The 24,777-nt window shown below is 47.6% G+C and overlaps 1 protein-coding gene across 1 annotated transcript in view; it reads left to right on the top strand.

The window, feature by feature from the left end:
• The window catches only part of ZC3H3 (zinc finger CCCH-type containing 3), a 128,459-nt gene that overhangs the window by 31,159 nt on the left and 72,523 nt on the right, over positions 1-24,777 (top strand). The window contains exon 4 of the mRNA XM_056484512.1: positions 20,817-20,967. Within this exon, the coding sequence (XP_056340487.1) occupies positions 20,817-20,967 (151 nt within the window). The remainder of the gene's footprint in view (positions 1-20,816; positions 20,968-24,777) is intronic.

The raw sequence follows: 24,777 nt of genomic DNA on the forward strand, positions 1-24,777 counted from the left end.
TGAAAGGAAAAAAAAAAGTGGTTTGGGGAATTTTTTATTTTTTGTTTTATCCTTGTTTTTGCTGTTGATCCTTCTGTCTGCTCTAGGAAGAGTCTGTTTGTCCTTCTGCTTCCTGGTTTTCTTGCTTTTAAATGAAGAAAAGTGGGATGTTGAGGGCTGTGTTAAAAAATTCCTGTGAGGTATCCTAAGGGAATACCAAAGTATTCCCCACTGTGCTCATTCCTGCCTGGATTTGCATCAGAATTAATCCCAAATTCCATGTAATGATCCAGATTAACCACTTTTTAAATGGAAGGACAGCGATTCCTGAGATCTGAGCCCTGGGATGTGATGGGGCTAAAACCCGTTTAAAACTGAATTTTGAGGTTTTCCGACAGGGATTTGCAGGAGAATTAGCCCCAGATTTTGTGTAATGATCCAGATTTCTAAGGATGAATCTCTGGAAGTGAAGGGCAGAATGATCCCTGGAATCTGAGACCTGGGATGTGACAAGAGAATAAAGTCCCTTTAAACTGCAACTTGAGGTTTTCCTGCAGGGATTTGCAGCAGAATTAACCTAAAATTCCATGTAAGGGTCCAGATTAACCACTTTTTAAGGATGAAATTTTGGGAAGTGGAGAGCAGAGCACAGAGACCTAGCCCTAGATCCTGACACCTGGAATCTGGCCAAGGCTAAAGCTCTTTTAGACCTCAGCTTGAGGTTTTTTTTCTGCATGGATTTAGTGAAATTCCATGTAATGATCTGTATTAACCACTTTATAAGGATGATATTTTGGGAATTGGAGGGCAGAGCTATCCCTGGATCACTGATGATCAGTGCTGGGGCTGGTTTTATGGAAAGGGCCACACAGTCCTTGGTCCAGACTTCCAGCACGCAGTTGTTCCCAATCCAGAGGCACAGCTGGCATGCCATGGCTGTGTCCCAGCATCCTGGGATGTATTAATAGCCCCACAATTGGGGAATTCATGGCTGGACTGAAACCTGACTCCAGCCACTTTCCCACCCTGCACATGGACACAATTATCTTGCAGACTCCAACCATTTCCAGTGCTCAGTGCTGGAAAAGTGCAGCTCTTCTGTTTGCATCCTGCTTTTATCCTCTCTCCTGAATCCCTGGAGAAGGGATCAGGTGTTAATTGAAGTGAATCCTGGGAAGTGAGGGCAGCACTGATGTCTCCTTTGCTTTTCCAGCAGAGTATCCTGGATGCTGCCTCAGTTTCCCCACCTGATTCCCTCCTTCTTAATCCTCCCCCTTGGTTGCTCCCAGGTGGCTGCATGGAGAAAGGAATTTATTTTTCTTTCCCTGAAAAGCTGTGGCTAGAGCCCTCAGGTGGCAAAATGCAAAGTGCCTGAGATAAAATCATGAAATCATTAAGGTTGGAAAAGACCCACCAAGTCCCTCAGCACTTCCAAGGCCACCACTGACCATGTCCCCAAGTGCCACATCCACATGGATTTTGAATTTTTCTGGGGATGGGGATTCCACCACTTCCCTGGGTAGCTGTGCCAGTGCCTGACCACCTTTTCCATGAAGAAATTTTCCCAATATTTGGCTTAAACCTCTCCTAGTGCAATTTGAGGCTGTTTCCTCTCCTGCTGTTCCTATTTCCCTGGAAGCAGATCCTGATCCCACCAGGCTCCACCCTTCTGTCAGGGAGTTACAGAGTGAGAAGGTCCCTCCTGAGCCTCCTTTTCTCAGGCTGAGCCCTCCCCAGCTCCCATTTGTGTTCCAGAGGTTCTCCACAGAAATTATTTCTGCAAATCCATGCTCATTCTCCCTTTTTCTTCCTGTAAATCCTGTAAATCCCCTGAATCCCAGAATGGTTTGGAATGGTTTTGGAAGGGACCTTAAAGAGCACCTCATTCCAAGCCTTTCCATGGACGTGGACAGCTTCCACTAGACCAGGTTTCTGGGATTCCTTTCTGTGGGAGCAGGGAATAGAATATTTATGGAATAAACACACCCACAGTGTATTTTGGCAGAGGTGCTGTCATTGCTTTGCATTCAGTTTGGTGCAAATTCCTGATCTCTGTATCTATAACCACTTCTTAGCTCATTATAAATTTCCATCAGATAAATATTGATATTCCACTCCAACTTTATGGATAAACATCCTCCTGGGCTTCCATATTGTCCCAGGTTTTATGGATAGGAAAAATCAAAGGTGGTTTATGATTTGAAACAGCCTCAAGTTGATTTGAGTTGTTTTATGTCCACTTGTGTTAATCAAGGAGGAGGTTTGGGATTTATTCCAAGAGAGGTTTTGGTGACGTTTGAGGTGTTGGATGGTGTTGTCCATGAAGGAATCCAGAGGGATTTCGGGAAGTTTTGGAGTTGTGAGCAGGACATGGATATTTTTTCTCATCTGAGAGCGACTTTGGGACCTTCCTGGGAGCCTGCAGCACCACTTGGTGTTTGTGTCACCCTTGGATGCAGAGGAGCTGGAAAATCTCCAGCTGCAAATGAAGCTCTGATGGGAGGTGCTGCCTTTTCCCATGTTCCTTGGGGTGGGAAGCAGATCCCTTGGGCACTTCTGTGTGATGTCTGTGCCCTGCAGGAAGGGAAAAAACTGGAGACAAAGGATAAGAGGAGGATTCTAGTAGAGAAGGGTATGGTCCTGCCCTTGTGTCCCAAGAGGGTGGCTGGAAGGCTGCCCAGTGGGAATGGCCCTGGGGGTGCTGGCTGACCGTGGCCAGGTGGGCAAGGAGGCCAGTGGCCTTCTGGCATTCAGTGCCAGCACTAGTGTGGCCAGCAGGAGCAGGGTGGTGATTGTCCCTGTGTGCTGGGCACTGGGGAGGCCACACCTGGTGTGCACTGTGCAGATGTGTGCCCCTGTGGAGAGGAATTAGTGAGAGATGCCTGTGCCTGAGTTAAACAAGACCATCTATCAAAGGTAACAGTGAGAATTTTATTTAACAATAAACACGGGGTACAAAACATGGAGACAAACGGGTGGGAAAGAGGAGGGTGAGAAGGGAAGAGGGAAATCCCAGGGTGAGCTGGTGACTTTGGGCATTGTCCTGGCTGTGGCCTGGGCTCATTCCTGAGGCAGCTGAAGGAGAAGAGGCGGCGCGGGGCCCGTGGGGCCGGGGGCTGCGGGCCAGGGCCTGGGCACGCACCGGGCACGCAGCTGCTGCTGCTTCCACAGCTCCACAGGGCTCTGCCAGGGCAGGGAGGGCCTGGGCACAGCCAGCCTGCGTCTGTGCTGGGTTGTGCTTATCCATGGATTCGGCAGGTTAGGCACAAACCTCCCACGTTTTTGGCTCTTCGGGTAGTTCTGCGGGGAGAGCCTGGCTGTGCTCCTCGTTGCAGGGATCGCTGTCCTGAGGGGAAGGTGCTGCCTCTGCTCCTTTGTCTTGCACTGGCAAACACAACACATTCTGTGGATCACAGTCCCTCTCTCCTGCTGCTGCTGTGTCCTGGAGCTCTTCTTCCTCCCACTTTTGCAGGAGCTCATTTAGAAGAGCATCACAGGCTGAGGCAGGGCACAGATGTGCCAGCAGGTCAGGAGGTGCCATCTCTGTGTTGTCCTCTCCTGCTGGGTCTTTGGTCACTCCCAAAGTGCTGTGTGGCCCCTGGGAGCCTGCAGCAATTTCCAGGGTGACTCTTGGCCCATCCCTGAGGGCACATCCTTCATTGTCTTGTGGTGGTTGAACCAAGTCTCTCTGGCTCACTGACCCTGTGTCCTGCTGCTTGTCTGTCAGGGAGCTCTTGTTGGTCCCAGTTTTCCAGGAGCTCCTTGACAAGAGCGTCACAGGGCAGTGACTTGTCAGAGGCAAGGCCCAGCTCAGCCACCAGCTGCTCAAGAGACACGAGCTCCAAGTGTTTTGGTGTCCCTCCTGTGACACCTTTGGTCACTCTGGATGTGCTGTGCAGCTCTGAGGGGCCTGCAGCTGCCTCCAGGGTGGGGCTTGGTGCATCCCTGAGGATGCAGCTGGACCTCAGGGAGATTTCTTTGTTTTCTGGGAGTGACCAGTGCCAGCCACAGCTGGCTTTTTTTAGCCCCAGGGGTCACAATGGCCTCTGGGACGATGTCACCGAGAGTCACAAAGGCCTGGAGGGCATGGCCACCCCTTGTCCCAGTGGCCTGATGGATTCCATGGAGATGCCCCTGGTCACAAAGGTCTGATTTTAGTCCTTTGCCCTTCAGCTTTGCCTATGCTTGTTCTTCTCCCAATGACCTGCAGCTCTGTCTTGTCCCACCTTGTGTTTTTTCCCCTAAACATCCCCTAATAAAACCCTGTGCTGTGCCAGTTTTATTCCCACCCAGTCCACAACATGTCCCAGCTCTGACCCCAGGCAGAAAGATCATCAGAATGGCAAAAAGCTTTTTGAATTCAAACTGGTGACTACTGTGAAAGACAATAAAAAGTCATTGTTTTAAAAGATTAGCAGCACAGGAGTGCCAAGGAAAATCGCCCTTCTTTAATAATTGAAGGAACAAGGGGAATATGGTGTTAAGGGATGAGGAAAAGGTTGAGGTACAGAAGTCCTTCTTTGCCTCAATCTTCAACAGATGGGTTATCTGGAGGACAGGCAGTCCCCAGAGCTGGCACACAGGGATGAGGAGCAGACCAGACCCCCTGCAATCCCAGAGGAAGTCATTAGTGTCCTGTGGAGCCACTTAGACACTGACAAGTTTGTGGGCCTGGCCTGCAGGAGGAATGTGCTGTGTGCTGCTGGAATTGCTCAGGGACACAGCAGCAGCTCCATGGATTCCTGGGAGCCACCACCCTGAAGGAAGCACATTTCTTCCCCTAAGAGCCAAGGGATGTCTGGGGACTTTGCTGCCACTTCTGAGACTCACACAGGTACATCAAGAGGAGAAAATCAGCCCGGAGAAGCCTCTTCCTGAGGTTTGTGCTGAGCTTGGAGGAAGATTTTGCTTAGCTGATTGGCTTTTGTTATGCTTGAGGATGTTTAGCCCCCTCTGGAAGACTCATTCCTTGGGCTAGAGCTGGTGGAAGGAGGAATTGGGCAGACACTGGGGACAGCACATGTTGAGATCCTGGAGAAAAACAGCTGGAATGTGTAATCCCAGAAATAAGGATCTAAAGTTGTCCCAGAGGGATGTAATGAAGGGCCTGGAGGGGAAAAAACCTGGAGAAGAGGAGACTGAGGGAAGAATTACTGGGATCTGGAGCTTCTTCAGGAGTGGCAGCTCCAATCTCTGCTCTCTCTGACCACTGCCAGGACCTGAGGGAATGGCTGGAAATGTGTCAGGGAAGGTTTATGTTGGATATTGACAAAAGGTTCTTTCCCCAGAGGGTGCTTGGATGCTGGGACAGTATCCCCAGGTAATGGTGACGGCCCTAAGGCTACCAGAGCTGTTGGAAAGGGCTCTCTGGCACAGGGTGGGATTTTTGGGATGTCCTGTGCATGGCCAGGAGTTTGACTCGTTAATCCTCGTGGTTCCCTTCCAGCTTAGGATATCCTGTGTATCCAGAGGGTGATTTGGCTGGTGGACAAATCCTTTTGACCCTTAACTCTTTTCCCTATCAGGCACAACTATCCAAGGAACATTTAACATGAGATTCAGTTGTTTTCTGCCTTGCACACCTTAAAACTCGTGGTAAAATCACCAGCTGCTCAGCTATTTTCTCCTCAAGCCCATCTTTTCTGTGAGCATCTGATTCCCAAGTTCTCAGCTTTTTTTCCCTCCTCTGTTAATTATTTTAATTACTTTTAAAACCTGGCCCCTGATTAGGCGCTAGGTGGACATGGTGGCTGAGTTTTATTGCAGAACCTGCTCCTGCTCAAGGAGTTATTTTTGCTGAAGGCTTTCCCAGAATTGCTGAGTCAAGAACAATGCTTTGATGGGATAAACATCTTCCCTCTCCCTTCTGTTCAGACCCTGGAGCCCCATTTGCCTGAGTAAAGATGTTGAGTTTCTTGGAATGCAGCTCCTGTTAAGGGAGCCCTGGAGCAAACACGGCGAGCTCTTGCTATAATTTAAGAGTTTATCCCAAATCCATGAACGATGGACCCAAATCCAGGGGCTGAAAGTTGGTTCCTTGTCTTGACCACATCTCTCCCAAGACCTGCAGGTAGTTTGAATTTTCCCACTGATCTTGGAGCTGGTCAGTGCTGCCTTGGAGGTGGTCACCTGCTCTCAATGTGGCTTTTCCAGAAGGGTTGGGCCAAAAGGTCAGTGCTCACCTGCTCAATGGAGCCATTCCTGATGGATGTGTGGAGAGAATTCCAGGGGGAGCAGCGGGGTTTACACAGGAACAGTCGCTCATCCGACTGAATCGTTAATGCCCGTTGCCCGCGGAGACTAATTAAGGAGAGCTGCAGCTGTTTTGGGAAGCACTTTGTGGGGATTACACGGGCTGGAGGAGCTCTCTGAGTGTGAAACATTAGGAAAGGCTTTTGTGCTGCTGTGCTCTGAGGAGCTGAGGGAAGGGGGAGTTGTGGGGACAGAGTTTTCCAAACTGTTTTCATGGAGACGGTTTGAGTTTGGCCAAACAACGGGATGTGAGTGGTGACAGCCTGGATTTGGTGTGAGCATATCAGGAACTCTGGGAGAGAAAGGTTAATAGGGTGTCCCTGCTGCCCTTCTCTGAAATCCTGCTGCCTTTTCCATGTGCTCCTGTGGGCAGTGGGGCAGCTCGGGGGGTTGAGGCTTTCCTCTGTCATGGTGGTTCCAAAGAGCTCGTGGGAAAGATCTGGCGTTTGTTGTCCAGAGAAGGGAATGGAGCTGGGAAGAGTCTGGAGCACCAGGAACAGCTGAGAGAGCTGGGGGGCTCAGCCTGGAGAAAAGGTGGCTCAGGGGGCACCTTCTGGTCTCTGCAACATCCTGCTCCAAGCCCCAAGTCCAACCTGGACTTCAACATTTCCCGGGATGGCTTCTCTGGGAATTCCATCCCAGCCCCTCACCACCCTCCCAGGGAAGAAGAATTTCCCAATATCCTGTCTAACTCTGCCCTCTGGCAGTGGAAACCCTTTACCCCATCATGCTAAAATTGTGCAATAGAAGATTTCCTTTATTCCTCCGTTTGAATTTTCTGGTGGTTTTATTTGGTCATTTAAATTTATGTATATTCATTTACATAAGATAAAGTTTTCCTGTGCATGGGACATAAATTCTCCTAGACCATAGATCTCTTTAAGAAAATATATGGATGCTTTGTAAAACCTTGTACCTGGTTTTGTGCAACTTCTGAGCCATCCTGGAAATCTTTGATTCCCTGGTCATAAACCCTCCTGAAGGATTTGCTGTACTGGATTAAGTCCGAAGGCCCTGGGAAACAGCCAGTGCATGGATCTTCTGGGAGCCAATGGGAGAACTTTGGGAGCATTGCTGCAGCTGGGATTCAGGCTGGGAGTCTGGCTGTTCACACTCCCAGTGGCATGTGCAGAATCCCTGGAGCTCCAGGGATCACAGCTTTATGGTTTGTACGTGGGATTTGCTGTGAGCTCCTGGTTCTTTTTATAGAGAGTCTATTCCGGGGGGATTTCGGAGAGGGAATTTCTGACCTTTGGACAAGAAGCCATCAAGCTGTGAACCAGCAGGAAATCCAAAGTGATTTAGCCCATGGTCCTTTTTAAAATCCAGCTGTTACCTGGTTTGGGATGTTGTTTGTTAGGTGGTTGCTGTTGCCAGGGGCTGGAGCTGTGCTGAGGCAGGGTCTTGGTGCTCTTGCCTTGTGCCTTCATGGAATTTGGGAATGGTTTGGGTGGGAAGGGATCTTTGAAGACCATCTCATTCCATCCCTTGCCATGGACAGGGATACCTTCCACTATCCCAGGCTGCTCCAAACCCCATCCAGCCTGGCCTTGGACACTTCAGGGGTGGGGCAGCCACAGCTTCTCTGGGCAACCTGTGCCAGGCCCTCCCCACCCTCACAGAGAATTTCTTCCCAATATCCCATCTATCCCTGCCCTCTGGCAGTGGGAAACCATTCCCCTTTGTCCTGGCGCTTCATCCCTTGTCCGAATTTTCTTTCCAGCTCTCCTGGAACCCCTTTAGGCACTGGAAGGGCTCTAAGGTCTCCCTGGATCCTTCTCTTTTCCAAGCTGGATGTTTCCACCTCTCCTGGCCTGAATTCCACAGCAGAGGGGCTCCAGCCCTCAGAGCTTGGTGATGGAATCACCATCCCTGGAAGTGTTGAAGAAACATGTGGATGTGGCATTTGGGGACACAGTTTAGTGGTAAATGTGGCAATATTAACAGTTGGACTTGATGATCTTGGATGTATTTTCCAATCTCAATAATTCCATGATTCTGGGTTTATCTTCTCTCAGGGTCTGTGAACTGGGCTCCAACATGGCTTGTGAGGTGTATGGGATTCTGCAGGACTCACACCCAGAGGATTTATTTGGAGGAGGAGGTGCATTGTAGCTGTTTCTCCCTCCAATATATGTATTTGGTTTAATAACAAGCAAGAGCACGTGCCCTTTTCCCTCAGACTACAGAAAAACCCTGAGCGCTGTCAATAAAAGGATTCCCTGACAGCTTTGGAAAAGAAATGAAAATTTATCAAATATTCTCCCTCCTCTGGTGCAGCTCATCAGATGTGGAGGCTGGAAAAGGGAGATTTGTTGTTCTTTCCCTCTCCCATGCTGACATCCCTGGGTGATCCCTAGGATGTGACAAGGATAATGCTCTGCTCACCTATCACTCAGGCTTTGGAAAATTAATTTTTTGTTGGAGAATAGAATCCAGGTGGCCCTGGAGGTTTGGAGTAACAGGAAAAGATTGAAGGAAAGTGGTTTGGGTTGAAAGAGGCCTCAAAGATAATCTCATTCCAACCCTCTGCCATAGGCAGGGCCACCTTCCATGAGTGCAGGTTGCTCCAAGCCCAGTCCAACATGGCCTTGGACACTTCCATGGATGGGGATTCACAACCTCTCTGGGCAAATCCACATATCCTGCTCAAATAAATTCTGTGGCCTTGGCCACATGTCATTTCCTTCAAGCTGTGCTGTTGGAGAGGCTCATGCTCCAGCATGGGATAGCACATGCTCCAGGATGATGCTCAGGAATGCAGGGATAGAAACCTGAATGTAGAGTGCTGGATCAGAGGGTAGAGATGGGATTATGGGTATTTTGGGTAAAAGAGCTTTTGCTTTCCACCAAAAATTGAATTTTTTCTTTGTTTTGTTCCCTTCTTCGTTAGCAGCCTTGGATTTATCAAAGTTGATAGGGATCAGGTGACTTGGAGGTCTGAGCTTTCCTTGTTGTGATGTTGTTGACCTTGGGAACTGAGGAGCCAAAGATTCCTTTTCCCTTTCCTGAAAAAGTGATGTGGGCTCCAGAACCATGGCTGAAAGGAATCATGGAATATCCTGAGGAGGAAGGGACTCACACAGGTCATCCAGTCCAACTCCTGGCCCTGCACAGGACACCCCATGAGTTCTACCATGTGCCTGAGAGGATCTTGAATCAAAATTATTCCCAAGCCTTGTGGTGTGGTGCTTCCCTGGGATTTTCTAAGGAGGAATTACTCTCCTGAGCCATCCAAGTAGCCAATGGGAATTTCCCTTTTGTAATCCTATTTTCCACATCTGAAATTTCAGTGACCCTGGTCCCCATGTGGATTTGGTCCAAGTGAAAGTCTTGGCATTGTGTTTCCATGATTTAATCTCCATCTTATGGCACCCCATCCTGAGGAGGATGTTTTTTAGGATCAGACCTATGAGAAAATTCCATCTCTAGTGCAGGAATGGTGTTTTTGGGTAATCTCTTCCTGTTTAAGCTCTAGTGGTCAATTCCTTAAGTTCTGCTCATGGAATGGGATGGTGGGTAGGGTTTGGGTGCCTCTTGGTGCCATCCAACCCCATGCTGAACATGGAGTGCTGTTGGATTCTTTCTCCTCCAGTACATCTGGTCTGTGGGGAGGTGGGAGAAGTGGATGAGTGCCAAACCCATCCAGCTGGTTCACCCAAATGGGCAATCCAAGGAAATCAACCACATGCCCTGATGCTCGTGCACAGCTTAGGCTGTGAAATTCTTTATTTATAGGAACTTAACGGATCCTGTAATGGCTTCAAACAGATGAACACATTCCTTTAAAGCAACAGCAACGTTCTTCCTCCTTGAGGGAGAAAGTTTTAACTGAAAGAGGGAAGATATAGAGCAGAAATAAGGAAGAAATTCTTCCCTGTGAGGGTGGTGAGGCTCTGGCACAGATTGCCCAGAGAAGTTTTGGCTGCCCCATCCCTGGAAGCACTCAAGGCCAGGGTGGACAGGGATTGGAACAACCTGGGATAGTGGAAAGTGTCCCTGCCCATGGCAGGGCTTTGGAACTGGGTGATCTTCAAGGTCTCTTCCCACCCAAACCATTCTGGGATTCTCTGAAGTCACTCTGAAGGGAAAGATCTGGGATAGAAATAGCGCTGAAAAGACCGCACACGTTTTCCTCTTCTTCCTTCCCATCCATCCTGAGCTTTGTCGAGCGATGGATAAAAAGGGGGGAAAAAAAACAACCAACCCACCCACAATAATCTATAGCAACTGTCAGCCAGCAAACTACTCCCATTTCATAGGGATAGGTTGGATGTCAGCGCGGGATCGATGGCTCTCGCGCCATAATTATAAAAACTCGTGGGTTGTGTTGCTTGAGTGAGTTTGGGAAGAGTAGGGTCTCAATCTTCCCTCTAATGGGGCTTTGGCAGTCGGTGGCGCAGCGGCTTCGTCTTAGTCTGACAGTGTTGTCATTAAACACCAGGTAGCGTGGAACAACAGGGAACACGGCTCCGGAGCGGCCGCGAACACGCGGCTTTGACAGGAGTGATTTGTCATCGAGGAGCTGCCCAAACTCCTGAGCCTGGAATACGGGCGGCTGCTTAAAGTGACTTATTGCCCCTGTCGGCGGCTGCAGTTGTGATTTGATAATCGGTAAATGTTTGTCAAAGATGAATTCCCTCCCTGATGCAGTGCAGTGCTGGAAAAGCAAATGAAAAGCGGGGGAAAAGAACATATTGGATGGATTAAAGACTAGGGCAGGATAAGGGTGATGGAAACAACAGGTTTCCCTGTTAACTTGGTGTCCTTCCTTCAGGGAGGTGAAGCGTTGAGGTTTGGGATACTGGGATGGGGACTCATTGTCAACACAGGTGCTGGGGGGCTGGGAATGCTGCAACATTAATTACATTTCAGGAAAAAAATTTCTTCGTGGAAAAGGTTGTTAACCATTGGAAGGGGCTGTCCAGGGAGGTGGTGGAGTCCCCATCCCTAGAGGTGTTTCAAGAATAACTGGATGTGGCACTCAGGGCTCTGGTCTGGGTGACAAGGTGAGGATCGATCACAAATTGGATCTTGCTGGTCTTTTCCAGTCTTAATGATTCTCTGATTTAAGAAGTGATTTTTTTACCAGATTTCAAAGATCCTGGAGCTGTACTTAGTCTTGAGAGACTGTAGGCTGATATAGAGCAATGGTTCTCCTTTGCTTAACCTCATGGCATCATGGGATGGTTTGAGTTGGAAGAGACCTTAAAGATCATCTCATTCCAACCCCACCTTCCATGGTCAGGGAACCATTGACTTCAGCTCCATTCTCCTGTGTCTGGGAGGTTTCAAGAGTGGTTTTTTAGTAAGGAAAACAACGTCCTAATTCTTTCTTTCCAAGAATGTAATGCTTTTCTGGCTTTTTGGCAAATAGTTCCCTTGGCAAACCCGTGTGCACCTACTCAGGGGTTACAGCTTGTAGTTAAATCCCTTTGTTTCTAGTTGGGATAGATTTTGAGCCTGTCCATTGCCTGCTTTATATCAAAGTTGAGAAAAGAGAATTAAAAGGATCTTAACGAACCTTCTGCCTGCAAAGTCTTCCTCCCATCTCTCTGAGTTTATCCAAGTTCCTCTGCTGAATGCCAGTCAGGTCAGGTTCTTTTTAAGTGGATACTTAGAAAAGCTAAAAGCTGGGTGGCCTTCACTTGGATAAGTGGCTTTGAGGATGGGAAATACCTAAGAGATTCAAATTTTTCCTTGTTAAATTTAAATAAAATTTAAAAAAAATGAAATCAATCCTAAAGCATAAATGCAAATGGAATTCCAGCCTGCCAAGCTTCCCGAGGCTGAGCCACCTCTCCCCGTGCCACGGCGAGGCGTGAACACGAGATCCCTGAACCCATTTGATTATAGCCGGGCTTCTTCTGGTGTCTGAAGTGCTGGAAACGATCAAGAGCAGGAAAAGTGGAGTGATTTATTAGACTCATAAAAATTCATACTTTGTTATTCCAGTTGTCTTCCATCTGCAGCTTGTTAGAACGAGCACCCCTGGCAGCTCCCGCCGCGAGGCCGGGGGGAGGAGGGCATTTATCAGCTTTCCTCCTGCCATCCCGCTCTCATTTAGAGGAATGGATCCAGCTCCTGGAAACACATTAATAATCATTCACCGAGGGAAGGGGGGAAGGAAAACCCACCACCCTCTTTTGTTATAATAATAAGGGTTGTGTTTGAACAAGGGCCGATGCTCCAGAGACCCATTCAGGCTCTTTAACACGGCTGGAGCTGGGAAAAGGTGTTCAGAGCCTTCAGTGTGACCTCCTCTTGCCAGTCCTGGTGGATAATGTGGGGTCTCCTCATCCTTGAAAGGCTCTTCCACTCCTCTGATATTTGGAAGGGCCCTCCTGGGGCTTTTTGGCAGTGGGGATGGGGATGTGGCAGAGGTGGTGGGGTTACTGGGGTTACTGGGAGGTTGGTGATGTGTCCTGTCCCCACCAAGACATTGTTGGACCCCTCTGCCTCTCTCCATATTTTGGGATTGGAGGGAATAAACCAAAATATTTTCCAGAGTTTCTGTTGCAGTTTGAATATTGGTGTTGGATTGTAGGGCTGGGTCAAAGGCACAGTTCTTCTATTTTCTATGGCTTCCCAAATCACTGGGGCTGGTGGGGCTGAAGTGACCCAGACCCCTTTGGCAAATGATAGGGATTGTTCTTGTGTGGATACATGTAGGATGGCTTTGGTTGGGAAAGACCTCTGAGATCGAGTCCCAACTGTTCCCCCAGCACTGCCAGGGCTACCACTGATCCACATCCCCAAATGCAACATCCACACATTCTTCAGCACTTCCAGGGATGGTATTCCATGAACGATGGGAAGGGTCTGGAGTTGCTGAAGGTGCTGGAGGGATTCAGCTTGGAGAAGAGAAGGCTGAGGGGGAACCTTCTGGCTCTGCAGAAATCCCTGACAGGAGGGTGCAGCCAGATGGGGGTCGGGCTCAAGGGAAAGGACAAGAGGAAATGGCCTCATGTTGTGCCAAGAGAGGTTAAGTTGGATATTGGAGAGAAAATTTCTTTATGGAAGTTGGTCAGGTGTTGCAATAGGCTCCCTTGGCAGTGGTGGAATTACCATCCCTCTGGAAGGGTTCTAAAAATGTGTGGTTGTGGCACTTGGGGACATGGTTGAGTGGTGACCTTGGCAGTGCTGAGGGAAAAGTTAGACTCAATGGTCTTAGTGCTCTTTTCCAACCTAAACCATTCCATGATTCCATGCTGGATATTGTGGCATCCTGGGAACACCCAAACCCCAAAGACACCATATCTGCTAAACCAGATCCACTAAAATCCGTCCTGTGCAGCATCCCAGCTGCAGATGGAAGTTGGGATTGCATCAGTGGGCTGGAAAGGGAGTACAGGTCCTCGAGAGCCTTTTGGGAGGCTGATCCTGAGTGCTTTTTGAAGCAGCATTTTTCCAGGGAGTTTCTTGGAGCTTCTTGACTTTCACGTCTGTTGCTTTTCTTTCTGCTTCTCTCCCCACGCTCTCTGCCAGTGTTTCCTCGCTGTCGGATTTCTCCTGGCTGTGCCATCCCCAGCTTTTCCAGATGCTCTTCTCGCTCCCTTTCTTTCTTCTCAACAGCTCACAGATCACTTTGTTCCCCCATGACATCTCCACGCATGGTGGGGCTTTCCCAAACCTTTGGATTTTTGAAAGGCTGTAATAAGCTCTCCCTGGAACCTTCCCTTCTCCAGGCTGGACATTCCCAGCTCTCCCAGCCTGGCTCCAGCCCTTGGAGCATCTTTGTGGCCTCTCTGGACATGCTCCAGCAGCTACACATCTGTCTGCTGTTGGACCCCAGAGCTGAATGTAAAATTCCAGGTGGAGTCTCACCTGAATGGAGCAGAGGGGCAGAATCCCTCCCTTTCCTGCTGCTGGAATTTTTCTCTTCAAGTTGGGTGATGTTTTCCCGTTCTGGAAACAAAAGTTCTCTATTTTTCACCTAAACCCAGGAATTTCAGATTTCAGACCCAGACTCACAGAATTTATTTGAGCAGGATATGTGGATTTGCCCAGAGAGGTTGTGAATCCCCATCCCTGGAAGTGTCCAAGGCCAGGTTGGACAGGGCTTGGAGCAACCTGGTCTGGTGGAAGGTGTCCCTGCATGTGGCAAGGGTTTTGGAATAAGGCAATCTTTGAGGCCCCTTCCCAGCCAAACAATTCTGTGCTAAAATGGGTGTTTGCTTACAGTTCATCTCCAAGTGCCAGGGAGGGGTGAGCACAACTTGTACACTTTAGGATGGAACATTCTAGAAATGTTGTAACCAATCACAAGTGGCAACATAACTCTTATTTACATAAGTAACTCCTATGACTTCATGTGAACAAATTTTAACTCTCCCTAACTTCAGACAGTGTCTCTGAACTTAGGGTGTTGCTGTCCATGGCTCACTGGCTGGATCAGGCCACTGGGCACTCCAAATCCCAAAGCAGACTTGGTGTTCATTTCCTAAATGCAGCTGCCATTCTAAGCAAATTTGCCAATGGCTTTTGAGCCCTCTAGAATGTTTCAGCTCCAAATCCCTCCCTTCTCCCATCCTCTCCAAATGTGACACCGGAGCAGCTGCCGTGCTCCAGGTCCCAGGTAAAGCACTTTGGATCAGTTGGATTTATTTCCTATTAAGCAGCAGTTCATGATCATAAAGCATCGTTTACACGCCGGCATAAAGAGCCGTCGCTCTTGAAAGAGCTCGGAGCTGAATGAGTGTGAAAATTAAATTCCCCTCTTAAACCCAAGGATGGCCCTTTTAGAAGCTGATTCCAGTTGCAGCATAATTAACCTCTTGCTGTGCCATTCTGTGGGAACATATTGAACCTGCTCCAGGATAATCATCCCTAATACTGGTGTCTGCTTTCACACTGAATTCCTAACAGCATTACAGTAATCCCAAAGCTTTTGTTAACTCCAGGGACTTGGCCGAGTTGGCAGCCAGGACAAAAGGTGTCGGAGCCATGTGGCTCAGGGGTGATGCCATCCAGGTGTGGTGGGATGGGAAACACCAGAACTATTTGCTTTTGGGTGAAGGAGCTGTGGTGGAACTTTATTCAGGTTTCCCATGGATTTATTCCTGTTGAAGGTCATTTCCAAATGCTTGGAGCAACCTGGTCTAGTGGAAGGTGTCCCTGCCCATGGCAGAGGGTTTGAACTCAGTTGTGTTAAAGGTCCCTTCCAACCCAAACCATTCCATGATTCTAGTTTTATCTCAACTTCTCTGTGTCTTTCTCAGTTTTTCACTCCATTGCTTTTCTTCCCATCCATAATTTTCTCATCCAGGGAAGCAAGTGGTGTTGGGGATAATCCCCAGAAGGTTTGGGTGTTTTTCCACCTCTGCACCCAGTGATGAGCTGAAGTCTGAGATTGGAGAATAGAAGGATTCAGAAGGATTCCAGTGCCTGAAGTGGCTCCAAGAGAGACAGTGAGGGACTTTGGACAAGCAAATGGAGTGACAGGACAACGGGGAATGGCTTCCCACTGCCAGAGGGCAGGGATACATGGAATATTGGGAAAGAATTCTTCCCTGTGAGGGTGGTGAGGGGCTGGAATGGAATTCCCGGAGAAGATATGGCTGTCCCATTTCTGGAAGTGTCCAAGGCCAGGTTAGGTGGTGCTTGGAGCAACCTGGCTTTTGGTTGATGTGAAGGGCAGTGATTGGAATTCCCAATCCCTGGAATCTGCTGTTGCAGCAGGAGTAAGGCTGATCCATCCTGGCAATCACAGCTTCCCATTGTGCTTCTGCTGTTGTGGTTGTTCCTGGCTGCAAACTCCTCTGCTGCCCCCAGATTTGCCCTTGGACCTTCTTACTAAAGTCCTGCAAAGCTCCTCCACCACCTTCTCTCTCAGTGGGAGTCACTTCAGAAGGATCAGATCCATTAGGAAATGATCTTGCAGGGATTTTACAAGGAGTGGATGTGGGGGCCTCATTCTATGCCTTGACATTGCTCATCCCAAACTCCACATTAAGGAAGCCAACAGCAAACTATTTTGAGTCAGGGATGCCTTTTCCCATGAAAATGATGGAGGTTTGATCCCATGCTGTCCCAGAGCATCACTGGATGTGTACAGTGGTCCTGCTGCAGCCTGGGATGTCCTTGGTGTTGAGCATCCTCTTCCTTCTGGGATTTGAGGATAACGGTGAGTTTTGCTGAATCTTCCCTTCCAGACCTGGAGCAAATCCCATGGTGAGGGATTCATCTTCATGGTGGGAAATGTTTGCTTCCAGAAAACCATTCAGCAGAGATTTTCAGTTCTTTTTGGAGCAGCTTTGGGTTCCAAGTGTGAGTTTTTGACCCACTGTCAGGACATGCTGGTGGCTCCTTCACACGTGTCCTAATAGTCCTTAACCCTTTTTTTTCCCCCTCATGCCTGTTTAGAAAGAGCAGTTTGATTTTGTCAGAGGTTTTTGGTCTCTGCTTTGCTTTTTTCCTTGGGGTAGTCCTGCTGCATCCCTTTAATCTCTGAGGTTTTTCCTGGCACTGGGGACAATCCTGGCAGCGTATCCAAGGTTCAGCTTCTTCTCCCCAATTTGCATTTGTCCCTGCTCCTGTCTTGCTTCCAAGTGCTGGAAGATCAATGTACCTGTCACTCACTGCTTCCCGTCTCGCCTCCGACCGGGATTAACGGCACAGCTCGGCACTGAGCCCCGGTGGAGACACACGGGAAGGGTTGTGGTGGCCAAGCATTGACAATGGGAGACTTAATGACTTAATTTAGTTCTTTTCCCCATTCCTGTGCCTGTACAGGAAGCTTTTCTATCCCCTATCCTTTTCCAAAAGTAGCAATAATCTCTTGGATTTGGGAATATTCCCTCCTGAAGTTCCCCTTGCTTATTTCACTTCATTTTTCCCGTCAGTATCTGAACAGGATTTACTCCACCAGTATTGTGGTTTCCCTAATCCATCCTGAGCAGCATCATCTTCCTCTTGTCTCATGGATTTGGAATCACAGAGTCATGGAATAATCATTAAGGTTGGAAAAGAGCTCTGAGATCATTGAGTCCAAATGTTAACCCAGCACTTCCAAGGCCGCCACTAAACTCTGTCCCCAAGTGCCACATCAACGTGACTTTTAGGGACATCTTTCACTAGACCAGGTTGCTCCAAGCCCCATCTAATCCATGGATGGGGCAGCCACAATTTCTCTGGGCTCCCTGTGCCAGGACCCTCACATGGAAGAATTCCTTCCTAATATTCCATCTAACTTTGCCCTCTGGCAGTGGGAAGCCATTCCCCCTTGTCCTGTCACTCCAGGACCTTGTCCAAAGTAATTTCCCATCTTTCTTTTAAGCTTCCTTTAAAAGAAGTTTTCTTCAGACCCTATTCCAGGAGCTAACTCTTTTTGTGCCATCCCTGCTTCAACTTCCCAAAGGGAGCAATTCCTGGTACTTCTCTCAGGAAAATAAGAGAAGAAATAAGGACCCTTGCATCCAACCCCTTTCCTAAGGGATGCATGTGCTGGTGGCTCCGGGATCCTACCTGCTTGAAGCACCCTGCTAAGAGATTTTGGCAACAAATTCCCCATCTCAAGGTCAGTACAGGACAAGAGGAAACAGCCTGAAGTTGTACCAGAGGAAGTTTTGTTTGGATATTAGGAAAAATTTCTTTACTGCAGGGATGCTTGGGCTGCCCAGGGAAGTTGTGGAATCACCATCCCTCGAGGGATTTAAAAGCCCTGGGGACATGGCTTAGTGGTGGCCTTGGCAGCACTGGGTTGATGACCTTAGAGATCTTTTCCAACCTTAACAGTTCTACATTTAGAGTTTGCACCAGGATTTTTTTATTTTTTTTTTTTTCCCTGGGAACAGGAGGCGCGAGCGGCGCCCGCGGGACTGGCGGCTCCGCAGAAAGCCCCGAGCTCAGCAGCGCGCAGCCCTGGCTGATAAATGATGCTCATATCCCATTCGAATATGATGCAAGCAGTTTTTTTGTAGTTTGTCTTCCATGGCGGTAGTAAAGTTTTTAATTAGGAAAGCTAATGAGATCGATTAGTCATTAGAAGTGACCTCTGGATCGCGGCGAGGAGTGGGGATGTGTGCGCCGGGCTGATAACGGGGGACGCTGGGGTATTGTTTGTAATAAAAGCGTGAAGTGTTTGATTTGAGTGAAATGTGCCACGGGGAATACATCACGCGGAGAGGAAAAAATTACAACCCTGGGAGCCTGTAATGAAGGGAATTAAACCAACATCCTGTCTAAATAACATGATTATCTACACAAAACCCCTCAGCTAGCAAGTAATAATAGAAAACGGAGCTCTTCGGAGAGGCTCTTTGAGGAGGTGGTTAATGCCAGAGTCGCGCATCAGGCACTTTCCAAGGAGCAGCTTCGGAATGAATACACCATCCAATTACCTCTGGGAATAGAGTTTACCAGGTGCCAGCCTGTTTTGGGGAAGGAGGAGGAGGAGGGGGATGCCTGCAATAATTTGGGACCTCTCTTTCTTGTCAGGCAGGAGTTTGATGCAGTTCTGGGTTGATTGGTGGCAGCTCAAGCTTGCGTGGGGGCAACAAAATGTTAATTATGTATTCAGCGAATTCCCAGCTTAGTTATTCTGTGAAGTCGGAGTGGAGGAGGGAAAGGGGCAACTTGTGCTGTTGCTGACTGGGGAGGATGTGGGATTGTGGCTCCCATTCCCTTCCCCAGTGGGGTGGAAGTGCTTTAGGTATGCAGCTGGTGCTGGATCCCTGAGAGGCTGGATGTGTCCACATGTTCTGGGTGACAAAAGTGACCCAGAAGGCAGATTTAGGTGGCAAATTCTTCCCTGTGAGGGTGGGGAGGCCCTGGCACAAGTTGCCCAGAGAAGCTGTGGCTGCTCCATCCCTGGAAATGTCCAAGGCCATGTTGGACAGGGTTTGGAGCAATCTGAGATGGCAGAAGGTGTGTCTGTCCATGGCACGAGGTGGAACTGGATGGTCTTCAAAGTCCCTTCCAACTCAAACTATTCCATGAGTCCATGATTCCCACCATAGCTGGGATTTCATCATGTGTGTGGTGTTAGTCCCTGCAGGGATTGGCACCTCTGTCCTTTTGTTGTGTCCATTTTCCTGTCCTAAATACAGTTCCCTGAAGGCAAAAGCTCCAAGTTTGCCAGTACTTGGGAGCAATTTTAATTATAATTAGAGTTTCAGCCTTGCAAAGTCTTTAAAAGCCCACACAGAGGTTTGGTCACTGCCCTGAAGAATTCAATCTACAAAAAAATCCTGGGATAGTGAAAGAGCAATGAAATCCCATTTGCTTCCCGTGTTCTTTACTCTCTCTCTTCTTGCCTCCCTCTAAAGTGATCTCTGAGCTGCCTCACCTCTAAAGTGGCTGCAGTTCCTCCAGTCATTGAATCATCATATGGGTTCTACTGGAAGAGAACTTGGAACATCCTTTAGTTCCATGATTTATCCCAGGGGTTCAGATTGCAGAACGTTGTGAATGTCATCTTTACCATGAAAAATTCCAGTGATTTTTCGGTCATGGCAGAGCCTGTTTTTTGCCTTTTCCCATCACCAGGGGTTATAAATTTTTTGCTGAATTTGGGAATGGAAATTTGTGTTGCCTGATCCCTCCCAAAGCCAACAGAGTCATCAACTTGTTTGGAATACTCAGGAAAGAAAATATTCCCTGTATGAAACTGTAAAACTGTGGATTGATGTTGCCACTGTTGCAGGGAAATGGGGGAGCTGTTCCCTCCTTTCTAGGGAATGGTGTCAGCTCTAAAATGTACTTCCCTATTTTTCCTAGTTTACCTGGGAATCCACCTTATTCTCCCTCCTCTCACAGAGACAAACATGGGAATGGGTCTAACGTTTCCAGTGGAAATAACTATCCCACTCTTCCCTTTCCAACCTCTCCATAATTTTAATGAGAGGATCTCCAAGAAAAACAGCCGGCCCTTTAAATCAGTTATAAAACCCAGGGACCAAGGCTCAGCATGGAGTGTCAGCTTTAATTATCTGGGCAGTTACAGCTGTATGTTATAAAAGTCGGGCAATTAGGTGCATTCCTGAAAGCTTGAAAAAAAAAAAAAAAAGCTTGTAGAAGAAAACCACAGTCAAACATAGAACTGTTAATTGCACAAAGCATTCAGTGGAATAACCTGGGATGTAGATCATCCTGCAACAGAGAGAATCTGGGAATGGGTAGGGTTGGAAGGGAGCTCATCCAGTTCCCTGTCCATGGAAGGAACTTTCCATTATCCCAGGTTGTTCCAAGCTCTGTCGAACCCAGACTTCCACAATTCTGGGGTGAAAAATATGAAAATTCCAAGAATTAAAGGCATACATTTATTTCCAGTGTGGATGTTGGGATCAAGGCATTGTTGGTGAATCTATAATTCCCACTGTGGAGTTTTGCTGATGGGCTGATGAAGCCAGTCCCAAGCCCATCAAGACTTTTCTGTTACCATCAGCTGTAGTGGTCCCCATTTCTGAAACTTCACCCCTTTTTTCAGGTGCTAAAAAGTTGAACGTAGGACTTAAATTGGATGTGGGACCAACAGCCACTGAACTTGATGATCTTAAAGGTCTCTTCAACCTTAAAAGTTCCACGATTCTGTGCCCATCCACACCTGAATTTCAGGCCTGTTTTTCCATGTTTTTTTTTCCTAGGATCCAACTTCCACTTTGCAAGGACCCCCCCAGCCAACAAAGTGATAAAGACACGCTACAGGATCGTGAAGAAGAACGTGGTGTCTCCAGCCTTATCATCCTTCACCAGCCCCATTCCCTCCTGGAAGACCAGGCGCCCTGTGACATCCAGGTAATTCTTCCATCCCTGGAATGCAGCTGGTGGGGATGTGGGAGCCAAGGGAACTCCTACATTGGCTCAGTGTTTTTCTGTAACATCTTGTTTAATTTCTCTCTTTGTTTGGTCTACTCTGAGTTTATTGACTTAAAGTGTAAAATCATATTAAGAATTGTGTTTTCCCAAGCTGGTGCCAACAGCTTATGCCTTTGGCTTCCTGTGTATTCCCTCTTGGAATTAATTGTTTCCATGGAGCAGTTAAATAAGCTGAAAAGAGGATGAATAAACATGTGGATGTTGGTGATGAAGGGGAGGGTGTTGGATGCTCCAAACTTACACCAGGATGTAAGTGCTGTCCCAAACTCATTTATTCCCAATTATCTGGATGGGTTAAACACCTGGAAATATTTTGGCAGTGCCTGGAGAAAGGAGGCACTGAAGGTGCTGTAACCTTGAGTTGGAATATTCTTAAATCCATAGAGGTTGAGATGTTTCCAGGGAGCATCTCAGAGGCTAAGACAAGACCTGGAGCATGTATAGAAGCAGGAAGGTCATTAAATGTTTGATTCTTTAAAGCAAGGTGTGATTAGAAGTGATGGGTTTGGTGAAAATACAAATTTTAGCTACTTTTAGCTCAGGAATCCTCCCCCTGAACTGCCAGGAGTCACAGGCAATATTTTGGGCAAAGAAAGCCTCCTCTGCTCTTCTCTGGCATTGATCTCCCTGCTCCAGGTGATTTCCTCCAGAAGTCCTTCCCCAGCAATGTCCTGAGGATTGAGCCTGACTTTGCCTGATATTTCCCTTTAAAAATGAATTTTGGGATTCACAAATAGATATCTAAAGGAATGGTTGGTTGTGGAAGAGTTCAGGGTGATGAAGCAAAGTGTGGGATAAACAGAGAGGTTGTAAAAAAAGGTTGGGTCAGTTATTTTGTCTGTTTTCCAAGCTCCTGGTTGAGAAACTCCTTATCTCCTGTACTCTACTGGTCTCAAAGTGCTTCTTCCAGTGTGGAAACTGGGATCCTTTTGTGCTTGTGGTCAGCCTTACCTGCACCACCTCCTCCTTTGTCTTCACACTCTACTTTTGCCTGTGGTATTTTCCCACCTGAGCATCATCCCTGAGATCCACAGGCCTCCTTTTGTTCTGGATTTTCTCCTTCAATTACTGCTCCACTTGGAGGTGCCACCTCCATTTGCACATCCTTGGGACCAAATTCCTGTATTTCCCTTTCCAGAAACAAGCTACATAATTTTTTGCCTGCTCTGTCATCCTGCAATTTCATGGAATCACAGGATGGTTGAGGTGGGAAGGGACCTTGAAGATCCTTGAGTTCCAACCCCCTGCCATGGGCAGGAACACCTTCCACTGTCCCAGGTTGCTCCAACCTGTCCTTGGACACTTCCAGGGATGAGGCAGCCACAGCTTCTCTGGGAAAACTTGTAAGTTTTCCTTTCCAGGCCTTACCACTCTGGAATTGTCCAAGGCCAGGTTGGAGCAACCTGGGGTAGTGGAAGGTGGCATAGCTCATGGCAGGAGATGGAAATTTTGAAAGTTCAAAACCTTCAATTCAAACCATTCCATGATTCTTAATTAATAGATAATAAGTCATCCTCCAACTGTTGGGCTCAGCTTCTTGCCTCACACCTTGGTGCTCCAGATCTGAGTGGTTGATGGATGGAGGATCCATGGTGAGAATCAAGGAGGGGAAAAAGCCTCAGGCATGGAATTTCAGCAGGAATGTCTGGGATCTGTGTGGTGGCTCTTGCTCAACCCAGTGGTGATTTTCCAAGGAAAATCATTCTGGTGTGATTGGCTGAAGAGCTCCCACTTGTAGGTTCATTTTCTCTATATTAATCTCTGACTTCATTAAATTGGTGTAGTTTAGATCTTACAGCTGCTTCAGACAAATCTTGATAAAATGCCATCAGCAAATTAAAACAATTATGTTTTAAAGAAGCCATAAATCTCTGTCTACCAATTACCTTCATTGGGGGTGATCAATCATCCAGCCTGTCTGGAGGAAGCACATGGCAAATGCTTCTCCTGGAGTTTTTACAGGATTTTTTGCTCCACCATTCCTATCATCATCTTGGATTTGTCACAAGCAACAAACCAGGATCTGCTTTTTTCCTGATTTTCTTTGCTCTTCCAAAAACAAGAAGCTCTGGTGATGATGGGATACCCCTTTAGTCACCTCAGTTTTATTTTTTTATACTGAAAAGTCAATTATTTTTAGTATTTCTATCTTCCATTTTAATCAATATAATTTTTTTAATAATAATTTGGTACTTTTAATATCCTCTTCCCCTTAAGCAAGAAGTGGGATGTCAACTGGTGGTGATGCCCTCCAGTGCTACTCCCAAACTGGTTCCCAGCTGGCACTAAGGACCAATTTCTTCCATAAAATCCAAGGTTTTTGGATATCTGGAAGAAATGTGCCAGGGTTTTACTTTGCTGGGACATCCAGGATGTTCGCCCTTTTTGCCAATAAATCCCCAAATCACTGGACTGAGACAAAGAGGGATGTTGCTTTGGGAAATGAGTGACAAGGGAGAGTTGCTGGAAGTACCTGATGTCAATCCCTTGGGAGTTAATTCCATCATCCCCTTCTTGCTGGGCTGCATTAAACTTGGCCCTGCTGCTGACTTTTCTTCGAGGCTATAGGTGGGAGTATATTTTAAATTAATTTTACTCCACTTTTTGTAATATTTTTGTTTTAAATAGATTTATAAGCAACTCGGGGCCTATTTCTCCAAATTTATGAAGATAATTTTCACTCTCTTGATAAGGTAAAATTTACACCTGCTATTTCCATATTAATTCACATTGCTAAGTGGATCTAATTTTCTTCCGTTCTTCTATCTGGTGAGTGTGGCCTTTCCTAATGCAATTTCCCCCTCACTAAATCACTGTGATCGGGAGTCATGATCGAGTTAAATTAACTTAAATTAATTTACTTAATAAGAGCTCCAGATCATTGTGAATGAGGTTAAGATTTATTGATTCTCCTTTTCACTCCTCCCCCTTATCTTCCGCGGCTTCGCTGGGAGCGCAGCTCACGAGGGCTGCTGATTTGCTGGCCTTAAATTTCGGTTGCTCCTGGTGACATTGAGGTTGGTCATCCTTTAAAAATCCTGGAGGGAGGTGTCCTCTCTCCTCACAGCCTCCCTCTGCTGGGAAAGGGATGAAGGATTTGCCATGGAGGAGTTGGGATGGATGCAGCATCATGCTGAGATTTGGCAGTGATGCTTCTCCTGCTTCCAGCTTCTTTCCATGGTCCACGTGGATGTGGCCACCAGAAAAATGGGATGTCCACATGCCACAGGCCTTGCACAGAGGCAGCAGAAGCCTTCTGGGGTTGGTAATCAGAGGGATGGAGCACCTTTCCTACAGGGCTGAGAATGGGGATTGTTCAGCCTGGAGAGGAGAAGCTTCAGGGAGAGGGAATGGCTTCCCACTGAAAATAAGGCGCATTAGATTCCATATCAAGAAGAAGTTCTTTGCTATGAAAGTTGTGAGACCCTTGCACAGGTTTCCCAGAGAAGCTGGATCCTCAGGAGAGTGGTCATGGTCCCAAAGCTTCTACAGCTCAAGGAGCATTTGGACAACACTCTCAGGCATAGGGTGGGATTTTTGGGGTGTCCTGTGCAGGACCAGGAGTTGGACTAGATGATCCTTGTGTGTCCCTTCCAACTCAGAATATTCTAGAATTCTTTAAACTCCTTCAGAAGACTCCAGTTCTCCCTCTGGAGAGCCAGAACCACTTTTAAGACATGTTTTTGGGAACAGAGAGCCCTTTGAGTTGAGCTTATAGACCCCCAGTGG

This window comes from Oenanthe melanoleuca, chromosome 2, assembly GCF_029582105.1.
Source record: "Oenanthe melanoleuca isolate GR-GAL-2019-014 chromosome 2, OMel1.0, whole genome shotgun sequence".
Taxonomy (NCBI): Eukaryota; Metazoa; Chordata; class Aves; order Passeriformes; family Muscicapidae; genus Oenanthe; species Oenanthe melanoleuca.